At 37.9% G+C, this 20,701-nt stretch overlaps 1 protein-coding gene and 1 pseudogene across 2 annotated transcripts; both read right to left on the reverse strand.

Moving 5' to 3' along the window:
* Positions 1-4,068: 4,068 nt before the first annotated feature.
* Positions 4,069-9,179, reverse strand: LOC146678309 (uncharacterized). Its single transcript, XM_085381449.1, has 4 exons — positions 7,250-9,179; positions 7,070-7,124; positions 6,905-6,985; positions 4,069-6,576 (listed from the first exon to the last, which is right to left on the reverse strand). Exon 4 carries the CDS (start codon positions 6,142-6,144, stop codon positions 5,443-5,445), a length of 702 nt encoding a protein of 233 aa, XP_085237575.1. The 5' UTR covers positions 6,145-6,576; positions 6,905-6,985; positions 7,070-7,124; positions 7,250-9,179; the 3' UTR covers positions 4,069-5,442.
* A 4,705-nt stretch (positions 9,180-13,884) lies between these two features.
* On the reverse strand, positions 13,885-19,487 carry LOC146678310 (UDP-glucuronosyltransferase 2C1 pseudogene; annotated as a pseudogene). Its single transcript, XR_014907505.1, has 2 exons — positions 19,353-19,487; positions 13,885-17,146 (listed from the first exon to the last, which is right to left on the reverse strand). The product of XR_014907505.1 is annotated as a UDP-glucuronosyltransferase 2C1 pseudogene (transcript).
* Positions 19,488-20,701: the final 1,214 nt, after the last annotated feature.

Raw genomic sequence — 20,701 nt, forward strand, 5'->3', positions numbered from 1 at the left:
TCAAGTCATTGTAACCGATAGGTTTGCATATGTTCCTATTTTGGAAACACTGAAAACTATCTTTCAAAACCACCATGTTGTCGACATGTTCAAGTCGAGGAATATGTCCAGAGAAGGTGTGTATGCAGACTTAATCGATGCTGCCTATGTTAAAAGATGTCCCCTATTTTCTGCAGAAAAAGATGCCTTACAAATTCAACTGTTTTATGATGACTTTGAAACTGCAAATCCCCTGGGCTCTAAAAAGGGTGTACATAAATTAGGTGCAATATACTTTACACTAAGGAATTTTCCTCCAATCTTTAATTCGTTGTTGGTCAATATTCATTTGTGTGCTCTTTTTCATGCACAAGACTCAAAGCGTTATGGCTTTAATTCAATCCTTGAGCCACTTGTCAATGATCTGAAAGTTCTTGAGACAGAGGGACTGAAACTTCCCATGTTTAAACACTTGGTTCATGGCACTGTAATCCAGGTCACTGGGGACAATCTTGGCTTGCATAGTCTGTTTGGGTTCGTGGAGTCATTTGCAGCTCGATATTGTTGTCGTTTTTGTCTGCTTGAGAAGGATTGTTTTCAAAGTGTGTTCTGTGAAGATGATTCTGGTGTTGCACTAAGAACTCTTGATATGCATAAGCAGCACTGTGAAAGTGTACAAAGAGATCCTACGCTACCTCATGTATGTGGTGTGAAACGCACTTGTCTCTTGAATTCACTTAAATATTTCAACACAGCCAACAATTTTTCTGTAGATATCATGCATGACATTTTGGAGGGAGTTGCTCAGTTAGAGGTGAAACTTGTGCTGCAGTACATTCAGGAGAACTTCCTAAGTGCTGAACAACTTGCTGGTAGAATACATGCCTTTGACTATGGCTTCAATCAGCAGCGAAATCGCCCACCAAGGGTAAAGTTGTTTGATGGCAGTAATGATTTAGGACTAAATGCAATTCAATCTTGGTGCTTATTGCGTAATGTACCTTTGATGTTTGGCGATTTGGTACAGGTGGGTGATAGCTACTGGCATCTTCTACTTCTGCTTCTACAAATTGTCAATATTGTGTTTTCACCAGTGCTGTCAGAAGGTATGACCATCTACCTCAAACATTTAATTATTGATCATCATCAGCTCTTTAAGCAGTTATTTCCTACACTCAGTCTCCTACCAAAGCATCACTTCATGATACATTACCCTCGCAGTATACGAAATATTGGCCCAATTCTGCACATGTGGTGCATGCGTTACGAAGCCAAACATAACTTCTTTAAGAAGCAATTAAAAAGCTTTAAAAACATTACAATGACATTGGCCAAGAAACACCAAAGTTGTATGGCCATGTATTGGGAGTCTTTTAGCCTCGAAAGATTAGCTTTAGGACCAGGAAAGATGGTGACACTTGGAGAGCTGAAAGAAGGTCCAGAAATTGCTTTAAAATTTGGAGCTGCGTTGTCTACCAGTGTTTTTTCAGCTAAGTGGATAAAACATCATGGTACAGAGTACCGCCCTGACTTTATCATCTGTACAGAGGTAGTGTCTGAGATTCCAGTGTTTTATAAGATCAAAAGTATTGTTGTGAAAGATGACATTGCATTGCTCTGTGGAAAACTGATGGAAACCCTGTGTTTTGATGACCATTATCATGCATTTAAGGTCAGAATGCACCCCAATATGGTGCTGAAGGTGTTGAACATAAAAGAGCTGTGTTACTTCAAACCATTTGATCTTCAAATGAAGTATGGCACTTCTGATTCCTCCCTGTATGTGGTTCCATATTGTCATTTTATGCCGAACTAAATTCATTGTTTTAAAGTGTTTTATGACTGTTTTTGTGTGTGTAGTGTTTTATGTACACTACATGAGATGTTTTAATATTTTGAGCCTGACATCAAAATAAAGCCGTTAAACGTATTATCTAGTTGTGGTTTTTGCTTACTTGTTTTATATTTTAAAGCATTATTAGAAACCAGGTTTTCATGCTGGAAGAGGAAGAGTTTTAGTAACACTACTTGGTGTAAAATTAATTTAAAATTTTACTCTATGAGAGCTAATTTTTCACAAGAAAAAGTGTATGAATAACACAGTATAGAGTAACATCAACTCTCATCAGAGTTATTTGAACCCCCAGTGTTAACTTGAAATAACTCAATTCAGTGTTAGAAATCAGTGGAATTTTACTCAAATAGAGTTAATTTATCACTATGTTAGAGTAAATAATATGACACTACTAGTAGTGTTAGGTTCATTTAACACTCTGCGGTGTTACTCAGTGTTAAATTTTTACTCTATTTAGAGTTAATTTTACTCTAAAATTTTAACACTATAGAAAGAGTTGATTTAACACCAATTCCGAATGGGACCAAATAGACTCGGGACCAGTGTTAAATTTAACTCTTTAAGTGTTATTTTAACACTCCGATTTTTACTGTGTGGAGGGTCCAGCAGGACCTTGTTCTAATTCATTTGCAGGCCTACATCAGAACATGCACATAGAGAGTTATGTAAACACGCACGTTCACCCTTATTTACACAGGGAGGTCATGTCAGGACATTCTCTAGTTGGACACACAGGCTCATAGAACTGCACAACATGACATGTCATACACTTCTATTTCTCTAAAGTATCATCTGATGTTTGTATAAGGAGAACTTTGGACTATGGGGAGACTGTTATCATTTCCAGTAAGGTCTAACTGTGTGATGTCATCATGGGTTTATATAAGGATGGGGAACGGTCCACTCTTTGGAGATCTGTGGCTGTACGCTTGTCTTCCCATGCTTCTGTCTTAGAAGTGTGCAATAAAATCACTATGTTTGTCACCTACACGGACTCGGCTGTTTTTCCTTCTTACCCAAACTGAACCAGACGTAACACTACAAACTTTACCCGAGTCATTTAGACAGCCGTTAGCACATGATTCTCCTTATGGGGACCTGATATGTTTAATATGCTGCTGAGAATATAGCCCAGAAGAAGCGTGTAGTATAGCTTTTATTTTGGAAAGAGCCATTTCTCTGTAATAAACTCTCTTTTCCAAAGATGAGTGATTCCTCGATCAGATAGATTTATTTTTGTATTATTTTGATGTTTCAGCAACATTAAATTTAAAAACTGTACTTTTGAGTTAAAATATCTATTTATAATTTTAATAAATGACATTAAAAAAGCATGAACATTTTTTTGTATCAAAAAAATATCGAACCGTGACACCAAAGTATTGAACCGAACCGTGAATTTTGTGCATCGTTGCACCCCTAGTATTTAGGTGTAAGTATCTTTTCTACTGACACTGATAATGAATGAGCTCCAGGTTTTTCTCATATACTAAACACCAACTTTTTACTACATCATTTATGACTGAGCACATTCCCAGGTTACCAATAAATTATCAGTGATGAATGTAGAATCCAGAAGATTCTCCTGCTTGTTTTTCACCTGAGCAGGATGCTGGTGACAGTGCAGAAGAAGCTCTGAGAGATGATGAATTTGCTGATCACACAGTCATTGATTGAGGCTGTTTGAAGCCTTGTCTTTATTGATCCACGCAGCCTGAGAGTGACACCACATATTTGTGGTCAGTCTTGTGGTAGCTTTGGAGCCACATTCACTATCCATAAATTGAGTTTATTACCATGGAGGTGAAGAATCAGTAGCTTCTTGTTTTTACTGGTATTCTGATACAGCAAAGCGATGCAGCAATTGTAAAACAGTTGAACCCTTAATGTGGTGGAATTGGTTTAATGCCATGACCACAATCTATGCCACCTACTCTATAAGTGCTTTGATTATAAAGAAATTTAGTTTATATAGTGAACAAACTAGGATTAGATGAATTAAAATGGTTGTTAAACACTCAGTGTATTTTAGCACCCTGTAGTTGTTTATGTTTTAACAAGTCAGCTGAAGAAAAACTTCATGCCTAAAGATATTCTTGCCTAAAACCATTTTTCCTAAAATTTGGCATCAACAGCAATTCCACAATTCACCGTGAACAGTCCAAGTTCAAGTCATGTTTAAAAGTTCACATCTTATGTTTACTTTTGTTACATATGTAGTAAAGATGGCGGGATACATTAGAAAGCAGTGACTTTTATTGAATAGGATTATCCTTCAAATGAGAATGTCCGCATTATTTACAATCGTTGCTGCATATGACCCACAGTGCAGTGATGTGATGAGAAAGGTGTATAGACATATCAGGTACTCACACTAGTGAAGGAATGGTACAAAGTAAATAGGAACTGAGCCAAATCGCTGCAGTGCTTCCTCTGATTACATTTTAAATTGCAGACATACATTTCATCTATTTTGGCTCTCAGAGGAGGCGGACGCATCTTTCCCCCTCTCCCTTCCTTGGCTTCCCTGCTGCTTCTGTGTGTTTGTCTAGTCTCGTCTAACTCTAACCCTCAAAGAGTTTCTCAGTCTTGTCCTCTAAAGCCTAAAGAAATATGGATTTCATCCAATTGTCCTGTAGAGACGTTTGCTGCCAGATACTCGATGGTCGGTTGCATCGTGTGTCTGACGACACTCGATGGAGGACATTGAACGACATCTACCTATGTATTAGGAACCACGATAACAGAGTTCGGGCTGATTGGAGCTGGCTTGAACCTGGCTTGTCGAAGAACAAGAAGCTGCTACAGCTGTTCAAAATCCCATAAGGCTGGCCGACTTGATAGACGATTGGCAGGGCTGTGAGTACTCAGACTGTGTTTTGAACACAGTATGGATAAGATCTTGGAGAAGCTCATGGCTCTGCAATATGGATAACATCTTGGAGAAGAACAATGGGAACTGAGATAATTGGTGACCAGTGATGGACATTATACCAACTGCAAAAATTGGATGCAGTTGTTCGCACTAAACCCAAACATTCACCATCTTCACTCATGCGGCTATCCCGCTGGCGCCACCTGAATCAAACCTGTATAAAACATTTCAAATTACTTGTGACTTGTGATTATTATGCTATTCCAAAGTATTTAAAAAGAAGTATAAGAGACAAAAGTGTAGCCTTTAGCTTTAATAAAAATTGACTTCAGTTTACCTTTAGGTCCTCATCAGCTTTTGAGTTTCTAGCATTACCATCAACATCAACATTGGCTTTCTGCATCCATAACTGCAGGTTGTGAAAATGTTTTTCGACATTCTCACCACTACAAGGACTCCCAAAAGCAACTGCAGCACTTTGAACCATGTCACTGAGGTCTTTTAAGGAAGTTGCAGTAGTGAAGACTCCAACAGTGTGCATTGCAAGATGGTAGTTCTTTGGTGCACTGCAGTTTAAGAAGAAATTATCTTTAAGTGTTTCCAAAACAGTAATAAACAGTTTTCCCAAATTGAAAAATGAAATGCCATGTGAAAAATGAAATGCCATGTCACATGTCACAATAAAAAACAAACAAACAAACAAGTGAATACTGTATTAAAACGACTACACTTACTACTTTTTACAGATCTCCTTGGCATTCTTCATAACATAACTAAGGCATTTGTGAAGAATTGGAACCTCGAAGTCTTCCTTGTTTCCTTTCCCCGAAGTGATGTTATAATTATGATTTATTGTGTCCGACAGATTTTTTTTTGCTAAAGCTAAACAGACAGCTTGCATTAGGACCATAGATCCATCACACGTAAGCATTACAGCTGAATGCATGGCTTTGCGCCCAAAGGCCCTTGCAACATCAGTCAGAAATGCTTCCAGAAAATATGTGACCGAGGCAGTGGTATGGTCACATGTTAAATATGTAGCCACTGGTAGGGGAGAGCATGTTTTCCATGGATTCCTTACTACAAGTTCGTAAATACAGAAAGGAGGCAAACACTTTCTTTTTTTCATGATACTTCCTGTAGCATCCAAATAAACTAAGTCCTCCCGACAGCGGCTCTGGAAAATTTCAATGCTCTTGGAAGACCATAAAAAAACACCTTTTGGATGTAACATCACTTTCTGCAATACATCCTCTGGGTTGTTCTTCTTGTTTGCCACCATTAACTGGAGACTCATAATCTCATTATGATGAAGACGACTTTTCTTTCGGATTTCCAATGCTATGTTTCTCAACACTTGAGGAGTTGGAACTTCATCTCTACACCCCGATTGCACAACATCATCATCCATTTTGCTCATTTTTTCCAGATACATGGCTCTGGGTAATTGTTTTTCCAATTCATGGCAATTTTATCTCTCTTATGAGCTCTTACTGGTCTTCTTTTCAGTTCATAGTGGTTGTGCACACACTCGAGATCTTGAAAATTTACTTTCGCCTTTAGATCGTCTTCTTTATCTACAGTGACATTGACAGTCACTGGACAATCCTCGAAACTGTAGTAACCCAGACACCTGAAGAAAGGGTCCAAAGCCTGGACTCTGTGCCCTTTGAAAGCAAAGGAACAATATGGAAACACTGTCCGTAGTCTGTCTGAAATCAGATTTGTCCACTGTAGTCCCTTGTATCTTCTTTGGGATCTCTTATTTTTTAGATTAGCCCATTCTTTTCTTTTCAAGAAAAAAAAAAGTTGGTTCAAGTGGAACCCTGATTCTTATGAATCCATCATCAGATGAGTTGCTGTTAGGCTACAAAAGAGAAAAAATTCATTTAGTGAGAAAAAGTTTTGTTCCATGTTACATAACTACTGTAATATCTGTAAATATACTTGAAATACTCGTGTATTTTAAGTATATTAACAGCCAGTGTTTTTAATTTTGGAATATATAGCAAAAATTCATGTCGAGAAGTGTCATTAAATAGAAATTGCATTCTATGTTACAACATTTGATAAAAATTCTTTATTTAATTGTATATTGTGTTTTTACAAATATTTTTATGTAATATAACGTGGTCATTTAAACAATGATACTAGCACCAATCATAACTTATTTGAAATCATTTTTAATGACTGACCTGCTCAGGAGACAGCTGTCCGTCCTCCTGCAAGGAGATGTCCGGTGTCAGGAAAGCGGCAGCTGATAGTTTTTCTGGTTGCTATTACATGAGTTGAGGGGTGTAACTTTAGTGTAATTACATGTAAATGTTAAAGAGAAATTATGATAGTACAGACAGACTGACCTGCTCAGGAGACGGAGATGTCCGGTGTCAGAGAAGTGGCAGCTGATAGTTCTTCCTGTTGAAAATGACATTACCCGTAACAATATTCAGTTTAGGGATAATTTCAACAGTAATAGATTGACTAAAATGTGGTATATCAACATATTTAATAGCAAACACATAGAATTTTATTTATGGAACCTGCTCTGGTGGCTTTTGTCCGTTATCTGAATCCCCTTTGACTGGTATAGACAAGTTCTGTAGAGAACAGCATACATTTTTAATAAATTTCATTTTAACGACATAATTTAATACAATATATTTTAAAAAAAAATTTAAGTGAAAAGAACTAACCTGACGAAATGCAAATTTAAATTTGCAGTTATTATCAAAGGAACACACATAATTGGTTGATAAGAAAGATTAAGACTTAGACAAGAGACGTTCAAAAGAGAGGAAAATACAGAGGGGATGAGGGACGGTGAGACAAGACAGTAAATTCCATTGGATTACCTACTGGAAAAAAAAACAGAAAAGAAAACAAGAAAAAATATAACACAGTAGGGAGACCACAGCCACAACCTAGATAAGTATAAGTAACAGTAAATAATAAATATTGGTGTCAGCATGGCCCCTGCCGAGAAACCTTATCCACTACATGTATTTAAAATTGAGATGTGGGCACCGGCAACTTAGGAGAGGTTGAATACACAGACCATCCCTTGGACGCCATTCAGCATGCCCAGCACAAGTGATGTTGATGTATAGGTTGTGGAATAAAATTGAGGTACAGGTGGTCAGAAGGGGACACAGGAGGAATGCCTCACCCCCACCTCAGTGAAACAACTGTACCCCAAAGCCCTGCATCTGTGGCGATGTGATGGAGTGGGGATGAGGAGGAGAGGGAAGTGAAGGCAAAGTACTCCCTCGTGGGGTCAGGTCCCCCGCAGACCCCAGTAGGCACCACAGGAAGCCACAAAGGCCCATCTGGATAGGGGCCTACATTAGCACCACCACCAAGCCCCACAGAGCCTGGGGTAGCGGGCGCACATCCTAACCTACCACAGAGGAAAATACATCCACCCAAACATTCAATAATCTCTCTGACTACATAAGACAAACGACACCACGGTTGAGTTTATTCTCCACCTCTGTACTAATTTTAAAGTTAACTATTGTCTTTTTTTGTGTGTTTTAAATGTGGTAAATGCTTGACAAACAAAGTAAAAAGAAAAAAAACAAAAAAGAAAATTATAAATTAAAGGGCCTTGGAGATGTCATTCAAACTAATACCATTGCACATCAAAACATATATGTGGATAACAGAAAGAAAAAAAAAACAGTTCAGAATAATTCTAAAGTGAAATTATCTTGTGGAAATAGGAATTTTCCATTTTAGACCATTTTGAAATCGTTAAACGAGTAGGTCGTATATGGGCAATTTAAAAAGGCCTTTATTTTGGAAAGCAAAATCAGAATGACTTGAAATTGACATGGTAACAACGCATGGTTGGATTCTGTTGATCTAAAGTGAAATTATCCTGTGGAAACAGCAATTTTCATTTTTGTGGGGTTGTATACTGTCAATACAGAGTGAAATTATCCTGTGGAAACAAGAATTTTTCTTTTTAGAGCATTTTGAAATCATTACAAAAGTGAGTCAGATATTGGCAATTTGATAAGGCTTTTATTTTGGAAGGCAAAATCAGAATGATATTATATAGATATGGTATCACTGCGGGGTTGGACAATTTTGATCGAAAGTGTAATTGCCCTGTGAAAACAGGAATCTTCCATTTTAGAGCATTTCGAAATCGTAAGAGTAAGTCAAATGTGGTCAATTTGAAAGTGCTATTACTTTGAAAGGCAAAATCAGCCTGACTCAAAATTTATATGGTATAACCGTGGAGTTGTATACTGTTGATCTAAAGTGGAATTATCCTGTGGAAACAGAAATCTTTCTTTTTAGAGCATTTTCAAATCGTTAAAAGAGTAGGTCGTATATGGGCAATTTAAAAAGGCCTTTATTTTGGAAGGCAAAATCAGACTGACTTGATTTTGATATGGTATCACTGTGGGGTTGTATACTGTTGATCTAAAGTTGAATTATCTTGTGGAAACAGGAATTTTCCTTTTCAGAGCATTCTGAAATCACTGAAAGGTAGGTCTTAAATGGGCAATTTCAACGAGCCATTAATTTGAAACACAAAACCAGACTGACTTGATATTGACATGGTATCATTGTGGGGTTGCATACTCTTGATCTAGAGTGAAATTATGATATGGAAACAAGAATTTATCTTTTTAGAGAAATCAGAATTCATTGAAAGATTATTTCCCGTATGGACAATTTGAAAGGGCTATTATTTTGAAAGGCAAAATCAGAATGACTTGAGATCAACATGGTATCACTGTGGGATGGAATACTGTCAATATAGACAGTAATTATTCTGTGGAAACAGCAATTTTCCATTTTAGAGCTTTCTGAATTCATGGAAAATGCACACTGATATATGGTCAATTTGAAAGGGCCATTATTTTGAAAGGCAAAACAAGAATGATTAATATTGACATGATATCATTATGGGGTTGTATACTGTCAATATAGACTGCAACTAGTCTGTGGAAACGTGAGTTTTCCATTCTGAATTAATTAAAACAGTAGTTCAAAAATAAACATTCAGAGGGCTTTTACTTTGAAATCCAAAAGGAGATGGCTTTAATTGAGCTTTTATTTTGAAATCAGGTTTTCACATCTTTTGCCATCAGAATACACAGGGAATGTAAAACAAAGTGGAGGCTAGCTTGACTGCAATGCTGGAATTGGAGGCTGGCTTGACACCAGTAAAACCGAGGTGTATGTAGTCTGTACGGGAGGACCTAAACCTCAACGCAAGACGTAGTAAAAAACAATATTTCTGAGGTACTCGAACGCAACGGGTACTTTGTTCGTGATACTGATGTTTCTTATTGACTGAGTTCGAGGTGCATGCTAAGCATTTACGTCTGCTTATGTGAAAACTTTCTCTACGAGTCTTTATCTCTTTAGCCTTTATTTAATACATTCCCAAACTTATTCAAGTTAACAACAGTACAGGACAGCATCAAAACAGGTTTTCTGTCCTGTTGCGATGCCATGATGTTGCTGCTTCAGCAGCGTGGTTTGTCATCAGTAGACTAATTAGTTGTACCTGTCTATTTCCTGCAGCAGCTTATATTTGGTTTGAACATAGCTATAGACTGATATGGATCAGTTTATAACTTATATTCATTGTAATATTTAAATCTTGAGAGAGGAGGATAGAGGGGGAGAGAAAGGGAGAAAGCAGGATGAAGACAGCAAAGAGAGAGAAGAAAAAGAAACAAGAGTGGACATGTAGTCAAATTCATCAAAAAATTATAAAACTGTAGCTTCTGTTTTACCTACTTTCATTGATGGTAATTTCACATAACTTGTGCTATACTGTTATCAGTTATAAAACCCCAGCTCTTATAATAATTATTATAAGATTATATTTTTGATATTTTCCAGCAACTGCAATTTAAGTTGACTGAGGAGGATGGAGACAGAGAAAGAGGACTGAGGGTTGTACAAGAACAGGAATAACAAGTGAGCAAATAGTGAAGTTGGCTAAAAAAAACCCCTGTATTTTTCACAAAATAATTTTCAATAATTTTTCAAATAGGGTTTTTTTTCCTCTAACTTGGCTGCAATTTCATTATATCATTAAATAGATAAAATTACTTCTTCATTTTTCCCCGTTGTAAATTTTCCGATTTCGAAAGGGGATGTCCTTGCCAAAAGGAGTATCCGAGCTTTAAAATTATGCAAATAGTAGCGCATTAAAAACACTTATTAAAAGGACTAGTCCCTAAAACACACTAACAGTTCGTGTCCTTGATAATTATTATTACTTTGATTAATGCAGCCTGTTAGTTATTAAGTTTAAATGTGATTCCCAGACTATCCACGTTCTGAGCACCATTTTCTGCAAAGTTAACTTGTAAATTCCAGCAACATTCCTCAGCCAACATAAAGCCAGTAACACATTAACCCAGGTTTACTTACTGTGATCATATCATTCTTTCTCTTGGAAAGGTCAGTGTTAAGAGGGCTGCTTTGTGTAGCGACAAACCGAGCTGTATGTAATTATGTAGTCCGTAGCGGAGGAGCTAAACCTCGATGCATCCGATGCAAGATGCACTAAAGCCCAGTATCTGTGAGTTTCCGGAAGCAACAGGTAATTTGTTCGTGATAATGAAGTTACTTATTGACTTTTATACCTAGATCGAAGTGCATGTTGACAATTACATCTGCTTATGTGAGTACTTTGTCTACTAGGCTTTATGGCTCAATGCATTGTCATTAAGCATTTTTTTAAACACAATCCCAAACTCATTCAAGTTAACAACATTACAGGGCAGCATGAAAACAGGTTTTCTGTCCTATGTCATGATGTTGCTGTTTCAGCAGCGTGGTCTGTCATCAGTAGACTAATTATACTTTTGTTGTGCTGGCAGACAGAAGATTAAGAGGTAATCTCATGAGACAAATCAGTGATGCAGTTTTGAAACAGGCTTTTACTGAACTATAGCAAAAGTTCAAACTATTCTAATAATGCAGGGACATTGCTGTATCTTATAAAGTATATGCCTATTTTTATTTATCTCTAGATAACATCAAAAGTGTTAGTTGTTGTAACTTAAATCACTAGGGATTATTAGTTAATTATTAGCTGATGTGCGCTGTTATTTTAGTTTTTTAAAATTTTCTATTCCTATTCTGGTTAGGAATTAGGTTTCAGTGTTTGTTTATAGTACAGCTCCAAATCCAGGTGACAGTAAGTCAAAATGATGGTTCCTGTCTATGTCCAGCAGCAGGCTGTAATCAGTTTGAATATTGCTAAAGACTGATATCAAGTCAAGTCAAGTCAACTTTATTTGTCAATTCTGCCACATGTACAGGACATACAGAGAATAGAAATTTCGTTACTCTCAAACCCTAGTGATTAAAAAATGCAAATAAAATAATTAAAAAGTAAAAATTTAAATAAATACAATACAATTTTACGTATAACAAAAAAAAAAAAGCTATGCAATATACAATATTCAAGTAAGGAGGCATAGTAGTGCAAATAGGCAAATAGTGCAAATGGAGATTTAGTAGTATGCGGTAAGAGATAGTGTAACAACAAAGTCTTATGAGGTAATGGCAGTCCAATGCTCCACAAAGTGACTGGTAATTGGTGCAGGCCAGTGAGTGAGTCAGAGAGAGAGAGAGAGAGTGTGTGTGTGTGTGTGTGTGTGTGTGTGTGTGTGTGTGTGTGTGTGTGTGTGTGTGTGTGACAGAGTTCAGTGAGACTGTGGAGGGGAGAGGGGGCAGAATCGGGAGGGAGTTAAGCTTCCTGACAGCCTGATGGATGAAGTTTATGGATCAGTTTATGCCTTTTATTTACTGCAATATTTAACTTTTGGGTGATGCCACAAAGATTGAAAGAGGAGGAGAGAAAGGGAGAAAGCAGGATCAAGAATGCAAAAAGAGAGAACAAACAGAAGCAAAGAGTGGACATGTAGTCAATCCCAAAAGGTTGATTCTGTTCATCTGGACGTAGCGTTTTCAGTGGGAGAAACGTTTCGTCACTCATCCAAGTGACATCTTCAGTCTCAGCTGACTGCAGGTTTCCTCATTTTTATAAACAGTACATTGCACAATGACTGAAACTAGCAGCACTGAATGAAGAATGGGCTGGGAGGTCAGTTCCTTTATCATTAATATGTGACATGTAGTCAAATTCACCAAAAAATTATAAAGCTGTAGCTTCTGTTTTACCCACATTCACTGATGATGATTTTGCATAATTTAGCAGTGTGCTGAACAGTTTTAAAACCCCAGACCTGCTCGTATAATAATTATTATATGATTATATTTTTGATATTTTCCAGTGTGGGATTATAATATTATTTTATGCCATGTTAGACCCCTAATTAAAGACTGTGAATTATTATGTAGTTCTAGTTTGCATTATGCTCCTGAATTAGAAGAAGGTGATAACTATTGCTTTTGTTAAACTGATTTGCATTACATTAGACTGCTGATTTATTGTGAATGAATGATATTGTTTTATGATGCATTATACTGCTGAGTTGTAAGAAATACTGTTCGCAGAAAGTCATCGCCTTATTTGTCTGATTAGAAGAGAACAGAACATGCTGGAGTTTTCTGCCCCATCTCAGCAGGAGCAGATAAACAGAGAGCCAAGGTCGTAGCTTAGGCGCCGTGTGAGAGAAAGAATGTGAATGTTTAGGCTTTTATGATTAGGTGGGGGCCACTAGAGGCTATAAGAGTTTGATCAATGCTCGACCATTTTGAGATCTGATGATGTCTGCGTACGGTGTCCATCTCCCACGCGTGTGATTATTAAAATCCTCGTTTGACTCAACCCGGCCGGACCAGTGTTGTTATTGTGGTTTTTCCTCTTGTATCCATCCCCAATATTTGAATCCGTAACACCAGCAATTACAATTCAAGTCGACTGAGGAAGATGGAGACAGAGAGAGAGGCCCGAGAGGTTGTACACGAACCAAAAGAACAAGTGAACAAATAATGAAGCTAGCTGAAAAAAAGCCCTGCATTTTTAACAAAGTAATTTTTCATGTATTTCATCTGTGCTTTGCATGCTTTTCCAGTAACAAACTTAAAAAATATTGGTAATAATTGTAGCATTTTACAGGATTCATACCACTCTAAACATGGCTTGAACACGATGGCTGCCACTATATTGATGTGACAGAATCTTTTCTCCACTCTCAACATTGGTGTACATGATGCTCTGTGATGCCTCTTGCATAATAAAGAGAGGGTGTTTTATGAATTCAAAAATTTTAATATGAAAACAACTCTATTACCAGTTTGCTCTGTGTATATGTCTACGGAATGGCAGGGTGATTTTCCAGTGTTTGTGCTGAATAATGCTACTTGAAGTGCTTGATGAGTTGGTGAACTGTGTGATCAAGAGACTGAAATAGTGTTGTGCATGTTTTTATTCTTGTCTGCTTTGCCACAAATTTTGATTTAACTTCTTTCACAACTGAGCCTTTGCCTTGGGTTTGATAACTAAAGGCTCCACACTAAAACTGATGGAATTGTCATGATCCTGGGTCCTTTTGACCCAGCGTTTTGTGTTTTCTCTTCGCGATTTTGGTTCTGTTCTCCTCTAATTGGTGTTTACCCTGTTCCCCCCCGTGTGTTCCTGTTTTATTGTGAAGGTCTGCGTCTTATGTGAGTGTTTTCAGTTTGCCTTCCTGGTCTCGTCATGTTAATCACTCCCAGCTGTGTCTCCCACCTGTGTGTAATCTCCCTGTGTTCTCTGAGTGTATTTAAGTTGTATTTTCTGTCTTAGTAATTGCTGGTTCGTCTGTGTTGTTTCCCCTCGGTCTCCCTGCGTCTCTCCGTATGTATTTCCCCAGACCTCCCTGCATCTTCGTTTCTGGTTTGTCTTATTAGTTTACCCAGTTTAGGTTTCTAGTTTCATGTTTTGCCACCCTTGCTGTTTGTATTGACCCACTATCATAAATAAACACTCACCTGCACCAGAACTGCCGCCCTTTTGGTCCTTACTACAAATCCACACGGCTTGCCCCGCAAACCGTGACAGGAATAGATTGGAATCTCTGATTATTCACTCAGAATTATTCTTAGAAACTACAATAGGCCATCCAACTAATTAGGTTGCTTTGGAAGGTAACATTATTATGGTTATACAATTTTAAATATGACTTTTCAATTTTCAATCAGCATATTCCCTTAATATCAATTACAAGGCATGCATGACATTATGATTGTGAGCTGAGCCCCCTAAAAGCTTGAACCTAGAATCACACCTGTCACTGGGTAAAATGAAAATAGCTGATATCAAGTCCATTATAGTAGCTGATGACCCAGGAAATATCTCATTGTGAAATCTCATGCAGAGTACACACTTTACACTATTGAAACTGCTTTACTCTGCCTAGAGTTGCTGGCATATGTGGAATTCACTTTACACTCCACCTCCTTCTCAGCTCCACCTTTTGTGTTATATATTATATGGAAAAAATACCAGGCTGCTTACATATTATATTTACATGAGCTTCTCAGCCATGAAACCCATTCCAGCTTACAGTTTTGTGCTCATACTAATGTCAGAGGAGGTTTGGAAGCCTGCAGTTACATAGTCAGCAGAGTGTTGTTGACTTTTATGCACCATCTGCATCAGCAGTCAGTGATCCCACTCCCATGCAGGCACATGCAAAGCTGAGGGCACTGGCTTCCATTTAGTAAGTATTTATTACCAAAAAAGTAAATCTTGTGGTTGGAAAGTCATTTCAAGTGTTTTATTTGTGCTCATTATTATGAAATCACAATATGCATTCAGAAATATTTTATGAAAATATAATTCTGAATAAAATCTCAATAAAATACAATAGAAATACAATGGGGTTTTTGTCAAAGTGCTGCATTACTGAAATCCTCCATCACTCACGTTTCACTTTACGTTTACACATCCCAGTGTATATACACCTAATAAGGTAGAAAGTGGTTAAAAGCACAAGCAGCATAGCTCCAGCCAGGAACAAAACTACATCTACAGAGTGGTAGGAATACCAGGGCATTCTGTAGGACTGTGCTTTCAGGTGAGCTGCTCCTTTGTGCCTCATGACAAACTCTATCCAGAAGAGGGCGTTATCCAGTGGCTTTACTGGCTTATCTCTGTGTAGCCTGGAAAGTCTCTGCATGTTCGTCCTGTACGAGGGATCATTCAGGACTTCCTCTATGGCCTTCAGGAAGTTGTTGTCTTTGTCCACTGTAGTTAATGTAAGTATCTTAGCTCCTCCTCTGTCTTTCAGACGTAGCAGGTTGTCATACTGATCAAAAAACACAGGTATTCCCACAACTGGGACTCCATGATAAATAGCTTCTTGGACTCCGTTTGTTCCTCCATGTGCCACAAACAGTTTTGATTTTGGATGTCCTAAAAGGTCATTCTGTGGCATCCAGTCCACCAGTAAAGTGTTATTGCCCAGATTGGCTGGTCTGTCACCTTTATACTTCCAGATCACTTTCTGTGGTAGTTTAGAAAAAGCTGCAGCGATCTCATTTGCCATGTCAGAAGGAAGTTCAGTCACAAAAGTCCCCAAAGACATGAGGATGAAGCCATGGTCTCCAGAACTCTGCACAAAGTCCTCCAAGTGCTGAGGCAGAGGTTTAGCAGGTTTGCACTGGAACCCTCCGATATAAACAACATTAGGCATTGTGGGCCGTGGGTACTCAAACACAAAGTCCACTCTCATGAGCCAAATGTCTGCATTGATCATTAACTCTTTAAAATCATAACCAGGCCCAAGATATTTGTCAGTTATTTTCTGGTATGCTAGTTTAGCCACCAGGCTGTTCTGTGTTTGTGTTATGATGTGTAAAACCATGTTTGTAACTCTCTGAGAAAAGGTCATCTTGTCAGTATACCCAGTTCCAGTCACAGGAATGTAAGATAATGGTGATGGAGCTATGGAAAAATGAGCATCTGCAGTTATTACCCAGCGAACATTATAAACCAAAGGAAGGTTGAGATATTTGGCCAGAATGACTCCACCACCCCAGCAGGGGTCAGCGAGTATCACGTCAAACTTGCTTTCATTTAAGTTTCTCATCAACAGTTTGTCATCTACTATTGCTGTTACAAGTTCACCTATAGTTCTGTGAATGTCAACAAATTTGCTGAACATCTCTACACCCATGTGGATAAAACCTGACAAGGAAAGAGCACCTTGTTCAGATTCTATGAGCTTAGCCACCATTTTTGACATAATCTCCTGAGTCACAGGGTTTTCCACCGGAACTGTTAAAATATTATAACTAGAGGAAATATCCTTGATGTACCAGCTTTTACTGGAACACAGAATTGTTATGCTGTGTCCTCTAGAGTGCAAAGCCTTTAGTAGAATATCCATATTTACCCAGTGGCTGCCTTCTGAAGGAAACACTAAGATGTTACCTCCTTCACAGGCTCTGGGAATAGAAATGAGCAGCAGCAAAGCAGTGCAGCAATAGATCACCCTCATCTGAAATGAAGAAAAAAAAATGAATTTACTGACATGAAAAAGATGTTCACAGTGGAAACGGACTATGAAAATTTCAAACTACATTTTTTTACTTTGTCAATGAAAGTTTGAGAGTGATGCAATCACAAGCCATCCATATATGCTCTTGCACTTTCATGATTTATTAAGCAACTTTCTGTTTCATCACTGAAATTTTTGAATTTGTAATAATATTTATAATAACATATTTGAAGTTGGTACACGTTTTGTCATTGGTGCAGATAATTTATTAGCTTGAGGTAGGTTGCACGTTTTAAAAATTAGGCGTGTAACTGCATAATTGGGAGCTTTTTTATTTTATTTTTTATTTAATTAATAAAAAGATACTGACAGCGAGCTGCTGAAAGCGGATGACGTAAGAGTCTACCGAATGTTGATTGTTTGACAAAATAGAGAAGCAGAGCCACTGAATGTAGAGAACGGAGCTACGACAGAGTTCACCGGGAACTAGTGATGGGATTTCCGGCTCTTTTTAGAGATCCGGCTCTTTCGGTTCGGCTCACTAAAAAGAGCCGGCTCTTTCGGCTCCGAACCGGCTCTTCAGGTTGTTTTGTTGCTTTAATTAATTTATTATTAACAATAATATAAAATTATGCACAAAAGGAATTACTAACGTAAAAAAAAGTGGTTTTATTTATATATGTTTATATATAAATATATGCGGTGGCCCCTAGAGACAAAACACGTACAAACTCCAAAACACATTTCTAGCATGAACTGAACTTCCAAAGCAGAGCTACTAGATCACTTAAATTACACAATTGAAAGCATGTGTGTATTGTTTGTGTATTTATACACAGGCACTCATATATATATTCAAATAATTTAAAAAAAGTTCATTTACCTGTTATTACCACACACCAAATCCGGTCGTTGGTACTTGCTGGCTTGTGTAGCCACAAGATAACAAAGGCTCAACACTGCGCCCAGCATCCTGGAGCACTTCTGTTGTCTTTTGTACGTGTTTTGAGTTTTTATGTGCTTCGGAGTTTGTACGTGTTTTTACGTGTTTTGGAGTTTGTACGTGTTTTGGAGTTTGTACGTGTTTTTACGTGTTTTGGAGTTTGTACATGCTTCAGAGTTCGTACGTGATTTGAAGTTTGTATGTGCTTTGTCTCTAGGGGCCACCGTAAATATACTTTTATTTATTCACTCCACATAAAATGTAATAAATAAATCATATAATACAAAAATCAACTATTCACATTTCAAGTTTTAACTATTTAAATTTTCAGCTTTTTCCTTTCACAAATTTAAAGTGAAAAGAACACAAAACACTGCAAACCACAACACAATTAAATATAAATTATAATATGAAAACTAAAAGAACATGCATATTCTCTGTCATATGGACCTGCATGAATAAACTTTCTCAATCCTTTATCATCTGCAACCGAAAATAGTTGTGGATGATTACTATACCTTTCTAATGTGACGTTGTTGTCCCTGCCTCTCTTTCTCTCTCTCTCTGGCTCTGTTCCTGTGCTACTGAGTGTAACTACCGCCCCTCCCCCCTCTGCCCAGCGTAAAGCACAAGGCTCGCGTGCAGAGTGAAGCGGAAAAAAAGTGCGAGAGAGAGGCTGAGAGAAAAAAAAAAAAAAAACAAAACCCACGTGACGGCTCGCGATAAGGAGCCGGCTCGCGTCGTTCACGTCAAAGAGCCGGCTCTAAGAGCCATTTCGTTCGCGAACGACCCATCACTACCGGGAACGGAAGAAGCACGAAACAAACAATAAAGATTAAAAACTGCAGTATTGAAAGTGCAGACGGTGGCTGCAATCCATACTTTTCATTGTTTTCAACGTTCTGCTTCGGCTCTTTGTATGCTATAACTCTGCTCTTCTCCGTGTCTGACTGATGGATCAACAATAGCATAAGCATGCGTAGCCCACACACCAGTTGTACCACATATTTTTGACACTGCTTCCAAGGACAATAAACCCTCTCTGCAGCTAAACAGGAAGCCCCAACTACCCGGGGACTGGAGCAGAGACCCTCGGTGGTTTTCAACACCGTTTTTTGGGCGGGGGTTCCACAAAAACCCACAAAGCTTAAGAGTAGGCCACTAACTCCAGTCGCAATTTGAGCAGAGCTTTTACGTGGAGTAGCAAGGTTAAGTTAATTTCCCGTATATACAGTCACATTAACACAGAGCGTTTCTACTTACTGCTGGACGTTTGGTTTCTCCACACAAGAAATGTAAAGAGCCTGTTTTCCAGAGCGCCAATGAACGAAATCTGTTCAATTAATGTTGCTATGCAGGATAGAGAAGAACTGAATCACAATCCAGGATGCACGTTGAAGCCTGGAAGGCAGGAAGTAATAACCCTATCTATCTGTGTTCAAAGGTGACGGGGATACTTGGAAAGCAAAGGTGTGTTTATGTACTCTGGATCAAAGTTAGTGCGTCATTTATGAATTAACTGAAATTGTACACTTTCATTTTCACTGAATAAGGAATTAAATTCCAGTGTTTTGTCAGCACAGTCTGTAGGCGTTAACCATTATAAAGATTCTTTTTGTTATGCATTGAAAGGTTTATATTGAAGCTGCATTTCTTAATGGATAAGTCATTCTGTATTCATTTTGTAATTTTGTTTGAATGATTCTTAATTCTTAGCTTTATATTTGTTTCTGTGTAATGTCATGTAAATGTTATGCGACCCTAATGAGGTTTGATCGTTTCTAAATTTGCAACCATTCTAAATTTATTGGTTTATAATATATAAGAGTTTCATATGTCGATATATAGCCTATGTAGATGCATGTCGGTGCATCTATGGTGGTTTATTGCACATACTAAAACTTTGGCTGTGAAATAACTGCAAGAGATGAATGTCTTCTGCTCATCTGCAAATCCTGAAATGTTTTTTCCAGGATTTGATTTTTTTTTGTAAAGATTTGCATGTAACAGATAATTCTGATATTTTTCAGAAAGGTCTCCCATTACCGTTTCACAGATGCTATGAAAAGTATAATAGATTATATTTAACAGGTTTTAATACTAAATAACAAGACTGCTTTTACACACATAAGCCCTGCATACTCACACAAAATTGTGTTTTGTTATGTATTTAGTATTTTATAAAACAAAAGATAAGACAGTAAAATGTAAATGTGCTGCACTGACTTTGGAAAATGGTTTTCCAACAGAATTTGGTTAATATTTATCTTCCCCTTGCATGTTAACATTTCTGCATCCCACAATATGCTGTCACCATGGAAGCAAACATATTGACACAGAATTGTGGGGGGGGGGACAAGTATCACAAAATACATCATCATGTGTGGCAGTGGGCACCAGGTAATGATCTGGAAACTGTTGGTTAGATGCAAAGCAGAGTGGCAGTGGCAGAGCTTACCATTAGCTGCTGTGGAGAGGCAATGAGGTGGCTGCATGGAGGGTGCAATTATTCTTGCCTGTTATTAGTGACCACGAGAATGTTAGAGAAACGGGAAGGATGGAAAACGGTGATGGTGCTGGGGGCGGACTCTCCTAAGGAACAGGAGGAGGAG

This window comes from Rhamphochromis longiceps, linkage group LG1, assembly GCF_057381845.1.
Source record: "Rhamphochromis longiceps isolate RC_006_pf linkage group LG1, R_longiceps_female_GT1.1, whole genome shotgun sequence".
NCBI classification, from domain to species: domain Eukaryota; kingdom Metazoa; phylum Chordata; class Actinopteri; order Cichliformes; family Cichlidae; genus Rhamphochromis; species Rhamphochromis longiceps.

Coding starts and splice junctions, on each gene's coding strand:
- LOC146678309 (XM_085381449.1), bottom strand. CDS start 6,144: ATGTATCTGGAAAAAATGAGCAAAATGGATGATGATGTTGTGCAATCG.